We start from the raw sequence: 19,587 nt of genomic DNA, 5'->3' as shown, positions 1-19,587 counted from the left end.
GTGGAATGTGAGTTGCGTCTAAGGTAACAGCCCTAAACCACAAGGATGAACTGTTAAACAAAAGGGAGAGGGGCACCCCGGAAACAATCTCTGGGAGTGAGATTTTAGACCAAAAATAGTGAAGTGATGACAACCTTGTGACTGCAAGTAATTTTGGGCCCTGCAGAGCTTTGGAATTCTGTCCTTGGATTCTGATGACTTGAGCCTGGCTTCCCGACACTCACTCTTTTCTCTGCTCTTACGCAGCTCCTGCAAGAGGCCACCATGAGCTCTCTCTGGTGCTCAGGGACTGGAGATGTCATCGAGGACTGGTGTCGATGTGACTCCACCGCCTTTGGAGCTGATGGACTCCCTACCTGTGCGCCTCTCCCCCAGCCTGTGTACGGTTCCCCTTTTCTGCCTCTCACGCATGTGTGCCTCAGTGTCATTCTGCAAAAAGATATTGAGTGTCTATGAGTTGCAAAGCACTAGATTAGGCATGGGGTAACAAAGAAAAGAACATGGCATTGTGCCTGCCTTAGGGAAACTTTAATCTACCTAGAGAGGCAGGCAGACAAAGGGTTATAGTAGAAGTAGGTAAAAGTAGTTGACATTTAAAGAAAGCATGAAGAAGGAATGGCCAAGGCAGGATTTGCACAATGACTTCATGGATGAGGTGGCATTTGAACTTCCCTTTGAAGGTGAAGAAAAGGTAATAGAGCAAAAAGCACTGGAGGAAGTCGGAGAGCTACAATGAAATCTGAGATAGATCAACAACACTGTCTCCTGTCAAATTCTTACTGGGCAACAGCAATTTGTGGAGCAGCTGTGTAATGCTAACACATCCCATTTTCCAGACAAGGATATGGCTTCAAGTAGATTAATTTTTCCAAAATCATACAGCAAGAAGCTGAGCCATGGCTACGAGGCTATGTTCTTAGCCATCACAGTATGGAGAGGATAGAATAGAGATAACTGGGGGTAGAACCTACAGGGCTCGGTGACAGTGACTATTGGAGTGAGGCTGAAAAGGAATCTGAAGATGGACTTAAAGGCTTAGCTGGGAAGATGAATAGGCTACCATTGAGAAAAGAAGCGTCAATGGATACACAGATTGGAGGAGAAGGCATCCCGTCTAGGATGGCCTTGGAGTTACGATGGGGTCGTTCTACGGAGATGTTCAGTGCACAGAGAAAGATGGTGTGGAGTGCTGCTAAAAGTTAGTGTTAGAGATAAGCTTTCAATCAACTTCAGACAGATGAGTTGATGGAGCACAACCTGAGGAAGAATGTTGTGGAACAGGTGTCAACTGTGAAGGGCAGAGGGCGTCAGATTGACATCAGGGATGTCTGCATTTGAGGAGGCAAGAGGATGAAGTGCTGAAATATTGAACATGTCCTATTTCCAGTCACTCAAGGGCAAGCTAGAAAGACACGGCTGCAAAGATCCTCAGGAGCTGGGATCTGAGGCAAGAGCTCTCTTGGTCTCCACTTTGACGTCTGCCTTGGGAGCAGAATCACAGAAATATACTGTCTATCTGATAAAGAGTTCCAGTAGGACAAACTGGAAGGGCGTGACTCCATGGGCAGGCAAGGCAGAGAAAGCCCAAGGATCAGGACTTGTGGTAACTGCAAGGCTGAGTGTGTGCAGCAGCAAGAGGCTGCAGGAGGAAGCCAGCCAGAAAGGCTGGCCCTTGGCCTGCTTCATGGAGGTGCCAATGGTCGTTTCAGAGCTAGGACTGAACAAGAAGAACAGGACACACTAGTGGCGAGTTACTACAAGCCAGTGTGGTCTCCTGTCTATAGCCTGCCTTTGCTTTGTAGGTGGTTTAGTACACACTAGTCAATGGCTTCTTGCTCTTTGTAGTCATGATCTGAACCTCTTGAGCCAAAGAGAAGCTGGTTCATTGGGAACTACCAGGAGAATCTTGTGCTGTTAGTCTATTCCACCAGGTAAGGAAGTAGATTCTACTCAGATTCTACCTTTGAAGTAGAATCCTGAAGCTTCCAAAGAGTTGTCAGGTGGGTGCAGGCTCTGGCCATTATGTCCAAGGAATGATTTCACCTTGAAACTTACACTTGCTAAATGTCAGGGCTAAAGATAAAAGTGGGCTGAATTTTCATAAACAGGAAATGTCTATGAAGGACTTCACGTTTTTGTTAATCCTGCTGACTTTCAGTAGCAGACTTTAGGCTCTTGCATTTTACTTGGCGGTAGGAAATAGAAATGCTCCCTAATTTTACACAAGTCCATGTAAATAATACACACAGTATTCTTGGTAGAGGTAGGCCTTAGTCCATATTTTCACAGAATTTGAGTTCTCAGAAAGGCTTACTTACTTATTTAGGCTTCCTAATGCTTTTTCTTCAAAATAGCACTCTGCATATGACTCTAATTAATGAATTTGTCAATATCCGCACTGTTTTGGGTCTATTCCATCCTAATGTCATATGCAAACTATGCACTCCCTCATAATAAGCCACCAGCAGAACATGTGTTTTGTGTTATTTTCTCACTGTTGAACTCCTTACAATTGTTCCCACAGCCTCCCATGAATTCTCGTTGAAGTTTTTATCACACGTGATTATGGTTGCATATGTACAATGGTGCATTTCCATTTTGCTCTGAGTTCCACAGAAGAAAGGGGTGGAGTAGGCTCCTGTATCATAGCACTGAGCATATCCTTACCAGTAATAGGTGCCTCATAAACATTTGTGGAATTAAATTTGAACATTGCAGATTGTTTAGTGTGATCCATTCATAGCTTGTTGCCCAGTGATCCTTGAGACCAATGACAGGCACTCAGGAGCCAAGTGGAGGGTAGGATGGCCAGTATTATGGTTGGTCATGAGATCTGGGAACTAAGAATAGGGTGAATGGCAGGAAAATTAATAAGGCAGTGAGGCTGGAGTGAACATGAACTGGGAACATTCCCGGAATCCAGTGGTCTAGGAAGAAACAGGGGATTGGAATCAAGAAGGAAACCTGAGACACATACATGAAGTCAGACAAGGCAGCAAATTGAAACCACTTGAACAGTTAGGAGATTTGTACCAGTGAATGCCAATAATGACTATGAAGTTTCTACAAGGTACGAGAGAGATGAGTCGGCAAGGCGAGTTAGTGGTCGAAAAGGCTAACTTCTAGAGACTGGGGAGATCACGAGTTGAAAGAAGCAATATTCGTAGAAACTCAAAAGCAAAGACAGACAGTGGAATCAGAACCTGAATGAGCAGGGCCAGGACATCATTTCAAGAAGAACTTGAATTATGGTTGTTTTCTTTAGACCAGTGAAACCGTCTATGGGAGTTGCTTCCAATTGAGTCTGTTTCAAAGTCCAGCCAGTAGATAGCCTGGGGAAGATACATTAACAACCATAGCAAGAGGGAAAATGTTCCAGTGTTTCCTCCACCAGGAAAGATGTTGTTTACGTTATGGCAACCAAACTGTGGCCTTGCCGATGCAAGGTTTCCTGGACACTCCATCAGAAGGCCTTTGTATGGACATCACACAGTCTCATAATATTTTTCAAAAGAGATTCCCTAGGTTATATCTTCAAGTCATATAAAGGAATATTACCCCGGAATCTCCATCCTTTACCCCATGTGATAGGCAGACATTCATTCACCTTTGGCTCATCTATCTATTTATTTACAGATATCTGTTGAGTTCCTAATCGGTAACAGGTACTTGGTTGCATAAAGCATAGATTCCAAAGGTCTTCAAGAACCTTACTATGTGGTGGGAGAGACAGGACCTCAAAGTGATCACTTTAGCAACTGATTAACAAGTGCAAGGTGGTCAGGGACCAGTGCAAGTCTCAACTGGGTCCCCATTTCCTGTTCCCTTCTGTTTACACCAGGCTGAGACTCTCCATGGTTCACGAGCCCAGCAGCACCCTCGTGGTCCTGGAGTGGGGACACTCGGAGCCACCAATTGGGGTGCAGATTGTTGATTACCTCATCCGTCAAGAGAAAGTCACTGACAGGATGGACCACTCCAAAGTGGAGACAGGTGAGTGTCCCCCATGTCATGGACAAGTCGTGCTCCAAAGTGGTAAAAATAAAATAATCCAAAAAAGCCCCCCAAATGCCCTGCCTGCCTCGTGGCTTTGCTCCCACGGCAATGCAGGAGGATCCAGGCAGGGGCAAGGCACTGTGGTCTCCTTCGAAGAGCAGCCATCTTGTTCATTTAAGAGTTTTTTGCATGGTGAGCATTTGACAAAGTCTTGTTTTGATTTTGCTTTTCTTTTTGTTTATAAAAGAGGTGTCCATTTCATTGCCTCTAGGCACACTCACAGAGAAACAACAGCACAGTACACTCGTTATCCTAGCCCACAATTAGGAAACAATTCTCTGCTAACCACTGCCATGATTACAGAAAAAAAATTCCTTGACTAATAACCCCCCTCCAGGCAAAGGCATGTGCAAACAGATGCTCTAGCCCCATGTCTTGTCCTAAAGCAAACTCTGCTTTTGTCCAGTCCGGCCTGTAAGGAGTGGAAACACCCCGTGACAAATGTTCCATGCCTCAGTATTTCACTGTCTATCCATAGGGAAAGGTCAACATACATAATCCCTAAAACTTAAACGTGAGACGTGGTTGCCAGCAGTCAGGGCAAAGAGCGTCTGGTGAACGTATCACCGAGTCTCAGAGGCAGTTGCTGCTGGCCTGCACACACAGCTGTCTACTGCAGCTTCTGAGCCCTCGTCCTGATCTGCACACGGCACTGCTGGGCCACAACAATGACCACTGACCAACATAGCTGTTCTCAGTCCAGGGGACGAACACGCCATCAAAGAGCTGGCAGAGGTGGTGTGTATGTCTTGCCATGGCTGTTTTTGGACTAACTTTAGATAAATGGCTACAAACTGAACAGCTGGATATGCAACAGAAAGACCTGCCTTCCAGGTCTCCTTCGTCTGCTAGGAATTTATGAAGCAGTGCTAACGTTAAGTCCTCACTGAATTGATCCCATCTCCTCCTTGCACCCGTCGTTTTCTCTCACGCCTTTTCCATTCCTTCCCCTATGGGCAGAAACGGTGCTGAGCTTTGTGGACGACATCATCTCTGGGGCAAAGTCTCCGTGTGCTATGCCGTCGCAGGTGCCAGACAAGCAACTCAGCACCATCTCTCTCATCATACGGTGCCTGGAACCTGACACCATTTACATGTGAGTAGCACACAGCTGATTAGCAATGCCCTAGCCTGGAAGGAACAAGGTTTTATCTGCTGGCTCCCCTACACCCCCACTTCATAAAATTTATTTTATTTATTTGAAAGACAGAAAGAGAGAGAGATGTTCCATCTGCTGGTTCACTCTCCTAATGTCTGCAATAGCAAAGACTGGGCCAGGCTGTAACTAGGAACCTACAATTCCACTCCAGTTTCCTACATGGGTGGCAGGGATCCAAGTACTTGGCCCATCTTTTACTGCTTTCCCAGGCACATTGGCAAGGAGCTGGATTGGAAGAGGAGCTGTAGGGACCAGAACCATAGCTCTAATATGGGATGTCAGTGTCAGAGTTGTGGCTTAATCCACGGTGCCACAACACTGGCCCCTGCTGGCTCAATTTTGCTACTTGTCAGAAGATTAATGTTCTGGGGTTCTATTGCAGAATAGTGTGGGGAGCAACCTGGACTGGACTGAGTTACTGGAATTAAGACTTATTCTATGCATCTGCTCTCCCACAATATGGCGCTGGGAGAGGAGAAAACAGCTTCTACGCAGCTGCCTCTTGCCAACTTGAGTGCTGACCTCCAGGAGCTGATCCTGCTCCTGATTGGAGGAGAGCAGCGTACTCGGCATGTGGGTAGCAGAGTTGGGATTGGCGGAGGAGGACTATAAAGGAGGAGAGAGACGGCATGCACCAGGAACATCTAAGGGGAACATCTGAAGGAACACCTGTGCAGCCCCCGAGAGAGCCGGCCGGCGGTGTGCCGCTCCCCCGCGGAAGTGGGGAAAGTGGCCAGGGGGAACCGCCCTTCCACGGAGGTGGAAGGGACAGTAGCCAACCCGGGAAGAACCAGCAGCAAACCCGGGGAGGGCCGAGAAGACAAAAGAACAGCGCAGGGTCTTGTGTCGTTCCTCCACGAAGAGGGGGAGCGACAAATAGGGGACTATAGACAATATTATTGCACTATATAAAAACAAGAAGGAGCAATTGTGAATGTTTTAATCATAAAGAAATGTCCAATGTTTGAGGAAACTCATATACTTACTCTGTTTGAATATTGCACAATGCACACATGCATCAAAACATCACATAGCACCCCATGACCATGGACATCTTATGTATTTGTTAAAACCTTTTTAATTTAAAAAAGAAAGAAAGAAAACCCGCCATGAAGACACGTGGAGACGGAGTTAGAACTGGTGTGCTGAATCTACAAAGCAAAGAACAAGGATCACTGGCAGCAACCAGAAACTAGGAGAGAAGCGTGGCATGGATTCTCAGAGCTTCCTTCTGGATCCAACCCTGCCCGCACCTTGATCTTGGACTTTTCCTGAATTGCGAGAGAATTACAGAAACAGATTTCAAGACTCTGAAATCTTATCCTGGTCAGCATCACAGAGAACCTTCCTGAGTGCTCGGCCGCTCGCAAAGAAGGGCAGTCTAATCCCCGAACAAGTCTGCAGCACAGAGACAGATCGATAAACAATTTTAACATAAGGCAACATGGAATAGATGTTACTAGAAGACTAAGGGATATTCTGTAGAAGAAACAAAGAAAGTGCTGAACTCTAGCTAGAGCAGGCGTCATCTAAACTGGGTTGTACGGGATTTCACCACACAGAGGGATGTTGGAAGGGGGTGAGACTGGAAAAACAGTGAATGCTGTAAGTCAAGGCAGATTATTAATATTTTTCGAGGAAAGGAGTAGAATACCATTAACTCTGCGTTAGAAAGCTAGGTCTGGTGGCCTTGAAATCAGTTATAGAGTTTAGAAATGGTCAGCACTTTTCTTCAAAGAAAATACAGTGAACTATATCATGGCATTTCCTATTCTCTCTGAACTGTTCTCCCATTTTCCCTTTGGTCTGTGAACAATGGTGAAATATTTGTGAAGCAGAGACATAAAAGATGCCAAAAGAGGGGAGAGAGTGACAGAATCTAAGTCATGATGGAAAAATTTGGGGGGCTAAGGCAGAATCCATAGTGATGTAGTCTGAGACCTCTGACACCACCAGCATGAAAAACATTTAACAGTTTACAGATGAGGTCATGAGAGCAGAGGCAAGGTTTCCGGAATAAATCATTCCTATGCCTACAGTTAGCAAGTTCAAGGATAAAAAGCACTCGAAATCTGAGTGGCACTGACTACAAGGTGAACTTAGATGCTTAGACTGAATATCTTTCATATAGGGAGTTGAGAGAGGTATCTGTGGGCCTTTAACAATGAAAGTGAAAGACATAAAGACAAGCCATGTGCCAGAGCATTTGGAACGTATATAGAGACGCAGGCGATGATGCCAAGCCAACGAATGTCGTCTACTCTTTGTGTGATGGGGCCATGAACCTCATCAGGTCTCCTGTTATTTGGCTATCACAGCCCTTCCTCGGGAGAGGAGCAGGTTAAGTGAACAAAGATTTGGAAACACAGACCGCCACCTGACCTGCCGTAAAATATTTCACTCTCAGTGAAACTTGTATTATCATTTATAATAAGCCCTCAATAATTCCTGTCACCAGGTCACAGCTGCTGGGCCAGAATTTCAGTGTTCCTCTGAGCATGAGTCTGGCATGGCTGCCTTTTAGATCTGCCAACCAGAACCCAACCAGTGACCCTCCTCACCTTGCCCTGACTTGGCTATGTTTGCTGATCAAAGAGCTGAGGCCAGTGCCTCCTCCCAGCCTGCTGGTCTTGCTGTTCTTCCAGTATTCCGCTCCTATGTCTTGTAAAACACGAACTTCCATCAAGGTTGATTATTGGGGAAGTTGGAGACAGCGGCTGTGGCTGAGCCAGAGAACGGCTAGCTTCCACTAGGTGGCACTGCAGATCACAGGAAGAGGGCCATGGGGGCGGGCCTGGGAGCGCTTGTCTCTGTGGAAGGGTCCAGCTCATGCTGTGTAGCAAGCCCCTGGAGGAGGAGTTGAGACCACCTGGCCCCAAGCCTAGCTGAGTTTCTAAGCACCAAGTGACCACAGCAAGACTAAAATGGAAGCCTCCATTTTAACAAGAGTGGGCTTCCTGTTATCTTTCCCATGTTGTGGGTGCTGAGTAACTTGCCCTGAGTCACCCGGCCAGTTTGGGGAGGGATGGATCAGGCCTGTGTTTTGTTCACACACTGCATTTTCCTCCTGGCCACTCCAGGGTCTGTCTCCATCACGCTGCAGCGCAGAGCTGGTTGGTGGAGGCAGCAGTGCCTTTGCCATCCTCTGATTTTACTTCATGTGTTGAAAGAAGTTTTCCTGAGAAAGGTCCCTGCCCCAAACTACTGAGAACTCTTGGTGAGAGGGATCTTAGAGTTTGTTCCAACATCTTCATTTCACAAAATGTTGGGGGGGGGGAGACCTGCCTGCCTTCCAGACTCAACACATACACCCAGGGCAGCCACCACCTTTCTGGACAGGTGGCAGCAAGCAGGTCATTCAACAAAGGGAGCCACAGGAACCGCCATCGCTGGGGGAACGGGGAAGTGGCTGACCCAGCAGCCACCCCTGCCAGGAGCCTGAGGGCTCCTCATACCCATCAAATCGCGAGCCCTGCGTTGGGTGTTCAGCTGAGTGGTTAGGACACCTGTTAAGATGCCTGAGCCCCACCTCTGAGCGCTTGGGTGTGATTTACAGCTCTGGTCCTAACTGCACCTGAACACAGTGGTGATGGTTCAAGCAGCTGGATCTCTGCTACCCATGTGCGAGACCCGGATTCGGTGCCCAGCTCCTGGTTTTAGTCTCACCCCAACCCCAAGCCTTGCAAGCATTTGAGAATGAACTAGCAGATGGACGCTATCTCTTCTCTTTCTCCCCCCCCCCCCCTCAAAAAAAGCCCTGGAGCCAGAGCTGGTCTGTGAGGAGTCCCCTGGACACATGCTCTGAGCAGCGTCATCACCAAGTCTGTAACTAGGGGCTGAGCTGCCCCCTAGTGGCCGTGGAAGGGGTCCAGAGGCTTTTTTTCGAAGCAGTAAGTGCACTTCAACCTGAGCCCTCTGGATCCGGAACAGCACTTTTTCTTTTTCTTTTTCTTTTTCTTTTTCTTTTTCTTTTTCTTTTTCTTTTTCTTTTTCTTTTTCTTTTTCTTTTTCTTTTTCTTCTCTTCTCTTCTCTTCTCTTTTCTGCTCTTTTCCTCTCTTTTCTTCTCTTTTCTTTAAGATGTATTTATTTTACTTGAAAGTCACAGTTACACACAGAGAGAGGGAGAGGGAGAGGCAGAGAGAGAGAGAGAAATGCAGAGCCAGAGAGAGACAGAGACAGAGAGAGAGGTCTTCCATCCACTGGTTCACTCCCCAGAGGGCCACACAGCTGCAACTGCACTGATCCGAAACCAGGAGCCAGGAGCTTCTTCCAGGTCTCCCATGTGGGTGCAGGAGCCCAAGGACTTGAGCCATCTTCCACTGCTTTCCCAGGCCATAGCAGAGAGCTGGATCTGAAGTGGAGCAACCGGGTCTTGAACTGGTGCCCATATGGGATGCCAGCACCGCAGGAGGTGGCTTTACCCACTACACCACAGCACTGGCCCCAAGCACTTTCTTTTCTGCCTGTCTCTGTCCTGTGAGTGTTCCTTGCCAGACACAATAATGTTAATGAGAAACAGCAAAGTCCGTCTCTGCAATGATGGCCCATGGGCTCTCCACAGGCAAGTGCGGGAAGTACACTCAGGCTGCAGCAGGGAGACGAGCCAGCTGCCCTCTGAGTATCCCCCCAGTGCCGAGGGGGCCAGGTTGGCTCCGAAGTGGCCCTCTCATCTTGCAAGGTTGTGTGAAGCATTTTCTTCCCCTCAATGCCTGTTTCACATTGAGAATCAGCACAGTATTAAAACAGCAGGAGTGTAGAGTCTAAACTTTACATCAACTCTCCCATCAGAGTACTGGGAGAATTAATGTAGACATGGACAGGATCCTGTAGAGTTTGACTGGCACTTTTCACAATACAGGATGCAAAGCAGAGCAGACCGGAGTGGTGGGACCCGTGTGGGGACAGGGGATTGGAGATGGGTGTTGCCCCAGGCCTTGAGGGAGGCCATGTCCATTGGACAGTCAACTCATTAACTGAGCCTTAGGACCCTTCAGGTCATAGTCCAGGGGAATTGCTAGAAACAAAGGGTGAGGGACTGAGTAATGATAGGCAACAAACGGAAGTGGCTGGAACCAAGCCATGGACACTCTAAGCCCAGTGACGATAAACATAGCGGCAGGTAGCCTTGTGCGGCCTGTTGGTGGCTAGCAAGATTGAAGCTCTGACCTGCACTTCCAAGGCCATGCTCAGAGCACTGGAGAGCAGCCAGGAAAACAAAGCAGAGACAGACCTACAGGGGAGGGGGCAGGTGGCATCTGGGCCTCAGCAGTGACCCAGACATTAGCCCAGCGGCAAACTCTGTTAGGAAGGGCAGGTGTTGAAGTAAGAGCAAGAGCCCAACTTTGAGATCCGGGTCCCAGGGCCAGGCCCGTGCCCCAGGCCAGCCACCACGTGCAGAGGGCCTGGTGGACAGGATACTGTCTTCCCCTTTTGAAAGGATCACATACCCCTTGGTTTAATCACAGAGCAATTTCCATTTCTTTTCTGTTTCACCAGCCTGCTGCTCAGTTCCCTGGGCCACTCAGATGTGGGGTATCCTCCTTCCCCCACCCCCTTCCTTCCTGTGTCGCTGCCAAGAGGAAAGAAAATCCGTGTTGGCTGATAGACGCAGCCTCTTGTGGCAGCACGAGAACAAAAGGGACAAGACAGGCAGTGTTCATGATGCTCCTCCGGCCAACTGGCTGCATTGCGAGAGGCCCTGGGCAGAAACCTCGGCTCATCTCGTGCTGATGTCACACTTCCCTCCAAGGAGACATGGAGTTTTTCTGTTTCTTCTGCGTCCAGCTCCATCACCGCAGGGAAAATCTTATGTTCAGCTCTTGATAGCCAGGTTTTCATCCTCCTCCTGGAAGGGTTGTTAGATCTGGGTCGTCACAGGGATGCACTGTGGGTCCCGGGTTGTGGTGGGCAGCATGCTATGGAACAGTGTAGGCTGAGCATGGGCAGTGCAGCGTCCAGCCACACACAGGCCCAGAGCCTCTCCCCTCTGGGTGCTTTGCTTTGGACCTTAGGAAGGGGAGGTGGCCCTCAGCCCGTTGTATAAAGGTGTTGAGTGGACACAGGACAAACCAAAGAGACCTGACGTGCTGTACGTGAGGTCATCAATCATCTTGTACTCTAGGCCTTTCTGTACATTGCTATCTCATTTCATCTTTGCAGTGACTTCTAAGGATTCTTGTACTCATCTCTGTTCTGCAGAGAAGGGGGCCCGAAGCTCACGGAGTTAACCATAACTCCACGTGGCTTCCGAAGGCCTTGCACCTCAGCCTTGGTATTTGGCAAAGTCTGGCTGGCATCAGAGCCACATGAGAGGCTTAGTTAAGATGGTCCCCATCCCTGGAGTTTCTGACCCAGGAGGTCCAGGTGGGGCTAGAGACTTTCTTCTGCTCCCCTGTTGCCAGCTGATACTGAGGCTGCTGGTCTTGGAGTCTTGCTGCTCTGGGGACCAGTGCCCCGTGCCATGATGCTTGCTTCCAGCTGTTACACCCAAGACAGCAGGTGGCAGCCTAACCCCTACCAGGAAGTGGCAAGAGGCTCCAGACTTCAGCTTTCTGATTGGGTGAAGGCCTGAGGTAGGCCTCAGGATGACAAAAGCAGCCAGGGCTGGGGCCTGCGCATCTGGGCAGAGCCGGTGCTGGCCAAACCACAGAGCCCCAGCCGCCAGCCACGTTCCCTCTGGTAATGCTGTCCCCCCACTTCCCCGCCAGGTTCACCCTCTGGGGCGTGGACAACACAGGACGGCGCTCCAGGCCCAGTGATGTGATTGTGAAGACGCCTTGCCCTGTGGTGGATGATGTCAAGGCTCAAGGTAAGAGACGCTGAGCTTAGCAGAGTCTGCGGAGGGACACCCGGGAGACTTCCGTTGCCATGAAGAAAGAGGGACCAGAGCAGTCAAATGAACCGACCTGGAGTTCAGTGGAGAAGAATCCATGACCAAGGGGGTCAGCACTGCTTCTCTAGACACACTATGCACCCTGTGCCCTCCCGCAGAAGTCTCCATCGCGTCCTTTGTTCCCCGTTGTCCATAAGTCAAGGAGCCTGTGGGAGACGCTGATGAAGCTCCCTAGCGTACATGGCCACACACCAGTCCTTAGGTACTTGATGGAGTGCCTGTGACCATGCCAATGGGAAACTGACTCTCTCCGTAGGTTTCCATGCATCTGAAAGCTTACCTGCAAGGCTCTGGGTTTGGAATTAATTGCTGTTATCACGCTCTCCCGTGTGAAACTGCATCAGAATCTTCAATTCTGTATTTTGAAGCTCCTTGGTAAACAAGTCCCCCTCTTCCGTACAAGCCCCTGCAACATTAGACCTGGGTGATGAGGAAGAGTTTGTCTTCTGGCAACAGCCAGTGCACAGCAGGGTGACCGCTGTTGCCCCATGAGGCTCCCTGGCTGGCCTTGACATCAGCCCTTGCTCTGAGGTTTTCATGTCCCCTCCACAGCCAGGATCGCACCAGCCTGGCCACCACTTTGACAGGACTCCAACACTAATAAAGCAATGTGATCAGCCACGAAGGTCTGTTCTGTAGGATTGAACTGATAACAGTTGCATATTAACAGAGGCCTTTACTGCTACTGGTAGTTTTGGTTGTGCAAGCTTCAGTAAGGGCAATGTTGTGGCCAAGATGATTCACTGATACCCCTCAGGTCACCTTATCTGTGGCTGCTGACTCTGCTTGTATCAGATCGACCAGATGAAGCAGTCCTGGAGCACCCAAGTGGTAGCACCGAGATAATGCAAAATCACAGAGGAACAGTGCACTAATTTTGATTGAAACCACTGCACAGCTGCTGAAGAGATTTCCACTTTTAATCTGTGTCTTAAAAGCATGGTGACTTTCTTTTTTACAAAAAGATTTTATTTATTTGAGAGGTAGAGTTACAGACAAAGAGAGGGACAGAGAAGTCTTCCATCCACTGGTTCACTCCCTAAATGCCCGCAATGGCTTGACCTGGGCTGATCCAAAGCCAGGAGCCAGGAGCTTCTTCCAGGCCTCCCATGCAGGTGCAGGGGCCCAAGGAATTGGGTCATCTTTCACTGCTTTCCCTGGCCAAAGCAGAGAGCTGCATCAGAAGTGGAACAGCCGGGTCTTGAACCGGCGCCCATGTGGCATCGATGCTGGCACTGCAGGCAGTGGCTTTACCTGCTATGCCACAGTGCCGGCCCCTTGCTATGACTTTTGAAGGGCTCTGCAGCTCCCTGGTGATGAAAGCAGAGCCTGGGCTTGAACACCCCTAGGTGAGAGACCGTTGGACCAGGTGAAGCAGCAACCTTACTCTATCGTCTGTTGATTCCTTGCTGCAAGCCAGAAGGGAGCAAATGATGAGACGCTGTCTCTATTTTTCTGCTTTGGAGACTTGCCAGGGTCCTTGCAGGTTGTGGGAGACTTTGGAGTTGCTTGTTGAGGTGGCAGCAAGCTGGTGCAACACCAGGGAGGTGACTAGCAGGTGGAGGGACGTGGCTTGATGCTGCCTGCCCTGTGGATGGATAGAAAGCAGCTTTGGGACAAAGAGTGGCCAATGTGGGGAAATTTGCCAGGGGCCGGTCACTGCTCTGCTCTCCGCATAGGGCCAGCTCTAGCCCCGCAGAGTGTGTTAAGATGTGCTCTGCCTGCTCGTGCTTCCTGACGAAGGAGAGTTTCTGAGATCCCAGTGGACCGGCTGGGAGGACGAGAACCAGTCTAGTGCTGAGAGAGTGAAGGCCGGCTGTTAGGTCCGTGTGTGCTACAGCCAGGAAGGAGGCTGCACAGGGCACATCTGGAGACTAATGAGTCCGACTAATTGAGGGTATCCTTGCAAATTAATACAGTTCTAGCAGTTCTACCAAAAAAACTATATGCTTGCCTCCTTCAAATCCAGATGGTGATCCCAAATATAATTTAGCTGGTTATGAGCCTAAATCTAATAACAAATGGGAATTATCTTTCAAGTGACCCGAAGCATGACTTCAGTTTGCAGTAATTTAGCTGGAAGCAACTCTATCCTTTATGTGAGCCTTTTTCCTAAACAAGTTACTTTCTGTGACCAGTGACACTGAAGTCACTGAGTAACTGACTTTCTACCAGTGTTTTCCTGGAGCCAGCCTCCCCCTGCAGGGGAACGCTTGTGTCTATAATGGGATCAACCCTCTTGGCTCGTGTCTAGGTTGAGAGTTGAATCTTCCAAGAGCTCTTCTCAGATCTTTCTTCAGGAAAGGCTGATCCTCCTCCACCTCTCCGCAGCCTCCGTCCTCCTGCCCCGACGCCAAACACAGCTGTTCGTCCGTCCCTTCATTTGCCCTTCCATGGTCAGTTACTGGGCCTTGGTGTTAGATGCTACAGAAACTGAAATAATTAGACTCAGATTGTTTTCCAGAATTTTGCAAGTGTAACCATATTTCATGAATTTATTCATTCAACAAAATATTAAGCCCTTCCTAAATACCTAGGTATTAGGAGCAAAACGTTGCCTCACGGAGCTTATATTTTAGCGTGGGTGTGAGACAACCACAGAAAAAACAATTATATATATATATATATAATACTTCAGGTGATGATGATTATATATGTTATGAAAAAAATAATTAAGGACGCAGCATAGGAAGTCCAAAGAGAGACTTTTAACTAGAATGCTTTGGGAGGAAGGTGAAGGAGGAAGCCACCTAGAGGAAGATGATTCCTGATGGAAGAGCAGCAGCACAGAGATTCTTGGCATGTTTGAAGAAAAGAGGGGGAGGGGGAGGCTCTGGGGCCCTGCCATTGGGCCTGGTGGTCAGTAGGACCCTGGCGTCTGCCTGGGACTGGGATGGGACTTCCTGAAGAACTCTGAGTATAAGAGTGGCATGATGAGACCCACGATTTGCAGATTATCCTGACTGCTGTGTGGAGCACAGACTGGGAGTGGGGAGGAGTCTGATGAGGACTGAGGAGACAAATCAGGAGGTTACGGAAACTCAGAGGAGAAACAACGTTGTTTTAGACTAGGATGACTATGATAGAGGTGATAAGAGACAGTCTAATTAGAAATTATTTTGATGGAAGAACCAAAAGGATTTGCCAGTGCATTGGATGTGCAGCGTGAGAGGAAGAAGAGCCTTAGGGTGTGTTGTGAAGACGCTGTATGTACAGAGAGGCATGCACAGATGCTGAGAGAACACAGCCTGGTTCTCCCAGTTCAACTGCTTTTAATTTCTCCTAGAAGACCCCAGCAACCTGGGGAGGCAGAGAAGGGGCCAAAGAGGGAGCAAGCTAATGCAGGACACCAGCAATGGGAAGTGTGGATTAGGTCAGGCAGAGAAGGAAATAGATGCAGGGCGGAGTGAATGGAGGAGCTGAAGCACTCGGGTTCACATCACTGGAGAGCACGTGAAGTAGCAGGAAGAAGTCTGGAAGCTGTGAAAGGAGCTTGTGCTCGTGGTTGGTGATATTAAGATTTACTAGTTCAAAGCGGAGCAGCTCCCAGGGATGATGGTTGGCTTTGCTGGTTGACAGTCTGTAGACTAAGATGTTCTCACATGGGGAGTGAAGTCACCTACAGTGGAAATGAGAAATGGAGGTGACCAGAAGCCAGATTCTTCAACGGATGTAGACAAATGGTCAGTAAATGAATAGGAGAAAATAACCAGAGACATATGGGTTTTGAAAGTGGGAGGATTTTCACACACACAGGCACACACACACACACACACACAGAGAGAGAGAGAGAGAGAGAGAGAGAGAGAGAGAGAGATGCAGGCAGTCTTCTCTTCTGGGACTGGGAGAAGGATCTCTCTGACCTGGAGAAGACGTCAGCCAACACAGGGATGTGAAGGGAAAGAGAAATGTATCCCCTGGTAAAGGGTGAAGGGAGGGTTACTTGCCTTGTAACAATGCTGGTCCCAGAGACAGTGATGGAGTTTTGAGAGAAGAAGTTAGTGGAGAAGGGTGGTCCTCCAGGTGAGGTCCCTGGGTTGTCCCTGCCAGCATCGCCTGGGAAGTTGTCAGAAATGCCGGCTCTCCTGCTCCGTCTGAGTCATGCAGAGTCAGGAGCTGCAGTAGGACCTTAGCAATGTTTGTTTTGCAAACCTCCCAGGTGATTCTGGTGGACACAAGTCTGAGAACTACTGATGCTGGGGAGGCAAAGAGTAGCTGATGGAGAGGTGACGAGTTAGGTGAAGGGCGTGGGAAGGGACCTTGCTGTATTGACAGTGCTGAGAACAAACAGATAAGGTCGATTGGGACTGGCTGTCTTCAGACACCCGTGTGGAATTGCGTCATCAAGCCCTTCGGTGTGAGGCATAGTGAAGGTGCTGAATTGGAGCCTGTATCCTGGGGGCCTTTGTTAGAGTGCCAGGCAAGCCGTCAATGAAGCGTATACTCATAGATGCATCCCAGGATTCTTAATTAGACACCACTGGGTGATGAGGAAGCTCATGTCTGTCCCCAGAGTGGCTGCTCCCATTTAACTCAGATGATGTCCCCCATTCCCTTGGACTTTTTCTCACTCTGTCATGGTACTGGGAACAGCAGGATTCAATAAAGGACTGAAAATAGTGAAAGAGAACAGTATCTACTATTGTCCTGCCCCCTCCTTACCCAGACACACTGGCCCGTTTGCTGTCTGCAGATGTGCTGTCTGATAGCCTGGGAGCCGGGTGCTGCTGTTGCAGCTCCTTGTGAGTTCATCTTCCAAGTCTTGGCTCGGTGTCAGCTTTTCAATGAGATCTGTCGTGACTGCCGTGCTTAAACGTGCGGCGCCCCGTGCTCTCCTCCCAACTTTCATTCTCCTGTTTTATTTCTCCACTCTGCCACGTGGTGCATTTCACTTTTTCATGTGTATTGCTGACATGACTGTGTCTTTCCACTTTGGCCACTAGATGTGCCAAAAGGGTGAGAGTGTTTGTTGTTGTTGCAGTTGTTGTTATTTTTATCAGCGTCTCTCACTGGTGTAGCCCCAGGGCCAAAGAAAATGCCAGGCACACGGTGAGCACCCAATTAAAATCCCGTTGTATGAATGAGTAAATGCAAGCTTGCTGCATGCAGACACTGTGCCAAAGAAAGGTTTTATATTTAATATCACTTTGTGCTCACGGTAATCTTGGAGGGCAATATTTATTAGTCATTATTGAAGAGATAATTATACTAGAGACCCAGAGAAGTTGGGCAACTTGTCCAGGACCACCAGATACTGTGGTGGAGCCCTATTCTACTTGATGCCATGGTGCCTGTTCTTGACCATACCCTTAGTCTCAGAGCCTCGGTTCTGTCCTTGTCCCTTTATTTCATTTCCTTCTACTAATGAAGCTTCTTTCTGTGATGCGGCTGTGTAGGCTGGCTGTTTGTATTGGCTGCATTTTACCTGTTTTTAAACATAATGCATGTTAAAGAGCAGGCAAAGAGGCATCAGCCTTGGAGAACTCAAGATGTCCATGCAGCTGAAAACTAGGTGCAAAGATGGCTGCATGTACCTGCATCTCTGAGTTAGATAATTCCTGAGATGCTATAATGAAATGAAATCTTTAAATTTCTCAGTGGAGACAGCAGGGGCCAGAAACATTCATGACCCAGGCTAGATCTTCTGAACATAGCATCCTGTCTGCTGGTGTGGGCACTGAGGCACCTACTGGGGTTTGAGTGTTTTGTTCTTAGGAGACTTGCACAGGGGCTGATCCTGTCCCATATGCTGCACATGATGGGAGGCACCAGCTTTCTGTAGCTAGATTTAGAGCTGTGTTCTGAGAATGGCAAATAATGCCAGTGACCATCTCCTTGGCCATTGCTGCTCCGCAGCAGAGGCTGCCACTGCTAGGGATGGGGACCAGGGCCATTATTTGCATCACTAGAAACAAGAACAGACTGGCATCAGCTTGGGAGTGGAAGAGGAGACTCAGAGATCCTTATGTAAGCTTTGATCTGACCAAAAGCAGCTTTCTTCCCCTGCTCATTCTTCTCTCAGTTCTCTCAGTAGACAGAACTCAGCTATCTGAGTATCTCTGCTACTTTCTGACTTAGAACCGAAATGATAAACTTCCCTCACACTTACTGAGACTCCTTAATGGGCACCTATGGTCCTTCCAGGTTGATGCACGTCCTTGGAAATAGATGTCCCAAATTTACCACCCCTCAGACTCTGCCTCCTGTACCTTAAATTGTTTTCCCATACTCAATTCCTGAGGACTGGTGCAAGATAGCAATGGCAGACAGTGTTAAACCTTGCCTCCAGCTCGCACTGACTAGGAGACCTAAAAAAGAAAATACAACCTCTGTCTGAGTCTCCTCATTTGTAAAACAAGGATATTCATAACCATATTTCAGTGATTATGTAAGCATTTGAATTCACACATGCAAAGTTGTTGTCAAGAATATGCTTTCATAAATAACGAGGAATATCATAGATCCCTGTTTTCTCTCTCTCTCTCTCTCTCTCTCTCTTTCTTCTTTCTTTCTTTCTTTCTTTCTTTCTTTCTTTCTTTCTTTCTTTCTTTCTTTCTTTACAGGCAGAGTGGACAGTGAGAGAGAGAGACAGAGAGAAAGGTCTTCCTTTGCCGTTGGTTCACCCTCCAATGCCGCTGCGGCCGGCGCACTGCGCTGATCCAAAGCCAGGAGCCAGGTGCTTCTCCTGGTCATCTATGGGGGTGCAGGGCCCAAGCACTTGGGCCATCCTCCACTGCACTCCTGGCCCACAGCAGAGAGCTGTCCTGGAAGAGGGGCAACCGGGACAGAATCCAGTGCCCCGACCGGGACTAGAACCTGGTGTGCCAGCGCCGCAAGGCAGAGGATTAGCCTAGTGAGCCAAGGCACCGGCCCAGATCCCTGTTTTCTAAGTCATCATCTTCTTTATCTCTTGATTCCATTCTAACAACCTGAACATCTAAATTGATTTCTGAACCAAAGTTATGCTTCATGCAGCTGCCTGTGCTGACCATGAGACTGGGAGCTAAAGGATTGGTATAACCTGGTGTGGAGAGAGATCGATGAGAAGCCCTTCCCTCGGGTAGATTCGGGTTGCTCCCAAAGTTACGAGTTCCATTCATGTAGCTGGCATTTATTGATGTACTGCATCATCTGGCCCTCTGCAAGCCACTCTTGGACACTAAAGAATTAAGATCTGACTCTTATCCTCATAGGCAATGGTCAACATACAAAAGTAAGAAAGTCATTGCAACGTCTGGGTAGGGTAAGAATAGAACTGGCTATGGAGGTAACATAAAAACATTTCCCTCTGACAGATTTAATGATAAAATGTTTAATGATAAAGTACTTTGAGCTCCAATTCACAATAGCTAAGATAAGGAATCAACCCAGATGTCCATCAGCTGAAGACTGGATAAAGAAATTATGGTATACATACACTATGGAATACTACACAGCAGTAAAAAAAAATGAAATTCTGTCATTTGCAACAAAATGGAT

At 48.3% G+C, this 19,587-nt stretch overlaps 1 protein-coding gene across 4 annotated transcripts in view; it reads left to right on the top strand.

Moving 5' to 3' along the window:
* Positions 1 to 19,587, top strand: part of ASTN1 (astrotactin 1) — a 338,979-nt gene that overhangs the window by 308,811 nt on the left and 10,581 nt on the right. For all 4 annotated transcript variants that reach the window (XM_070077167.1, XM_070077166.1, XM_051858230.2 and 1 more), the window contains 4 exons: positions 247 to 380; positions 3,842 to 3,993; positions 5,017 to 5,152; positions 11,924 to 12,024. In XM_070077167.1, the coding sequence (XP_069933268.1) occupies positions 247 to 380; positions 3,842 to 3,993; positions 5,017 to 5,152; positions 11,924 to 12,024 (523 nt within the window). The remainder of the gene's footprint in view (positions 1 to 246; positions 381 to 3,841; positions 3,994 to 5,016; positions 5,153 to 11,923; positions 12,025 to 19,587) is intronic.

The sequence above is a fragment of the Oryctolagus cuniculus genome, chromosome 7 (genome assembly GCF_964237555.1).
Source record: "Oryctolagus cuniculus chromosome 7, mOryCun1.1, whole genome shotgun sequence".
Taxonomy (NCBI): domain Eukaryota; kingdom Metazoa; phylum Chordata; class Mammalia; order Lagomorpha; family Leporidae; genus Oryctolagus; species Oryctolagus cuniculus.
This window is presented reverse-complemented; position numbering and strand designations above follow the sequence as displayed.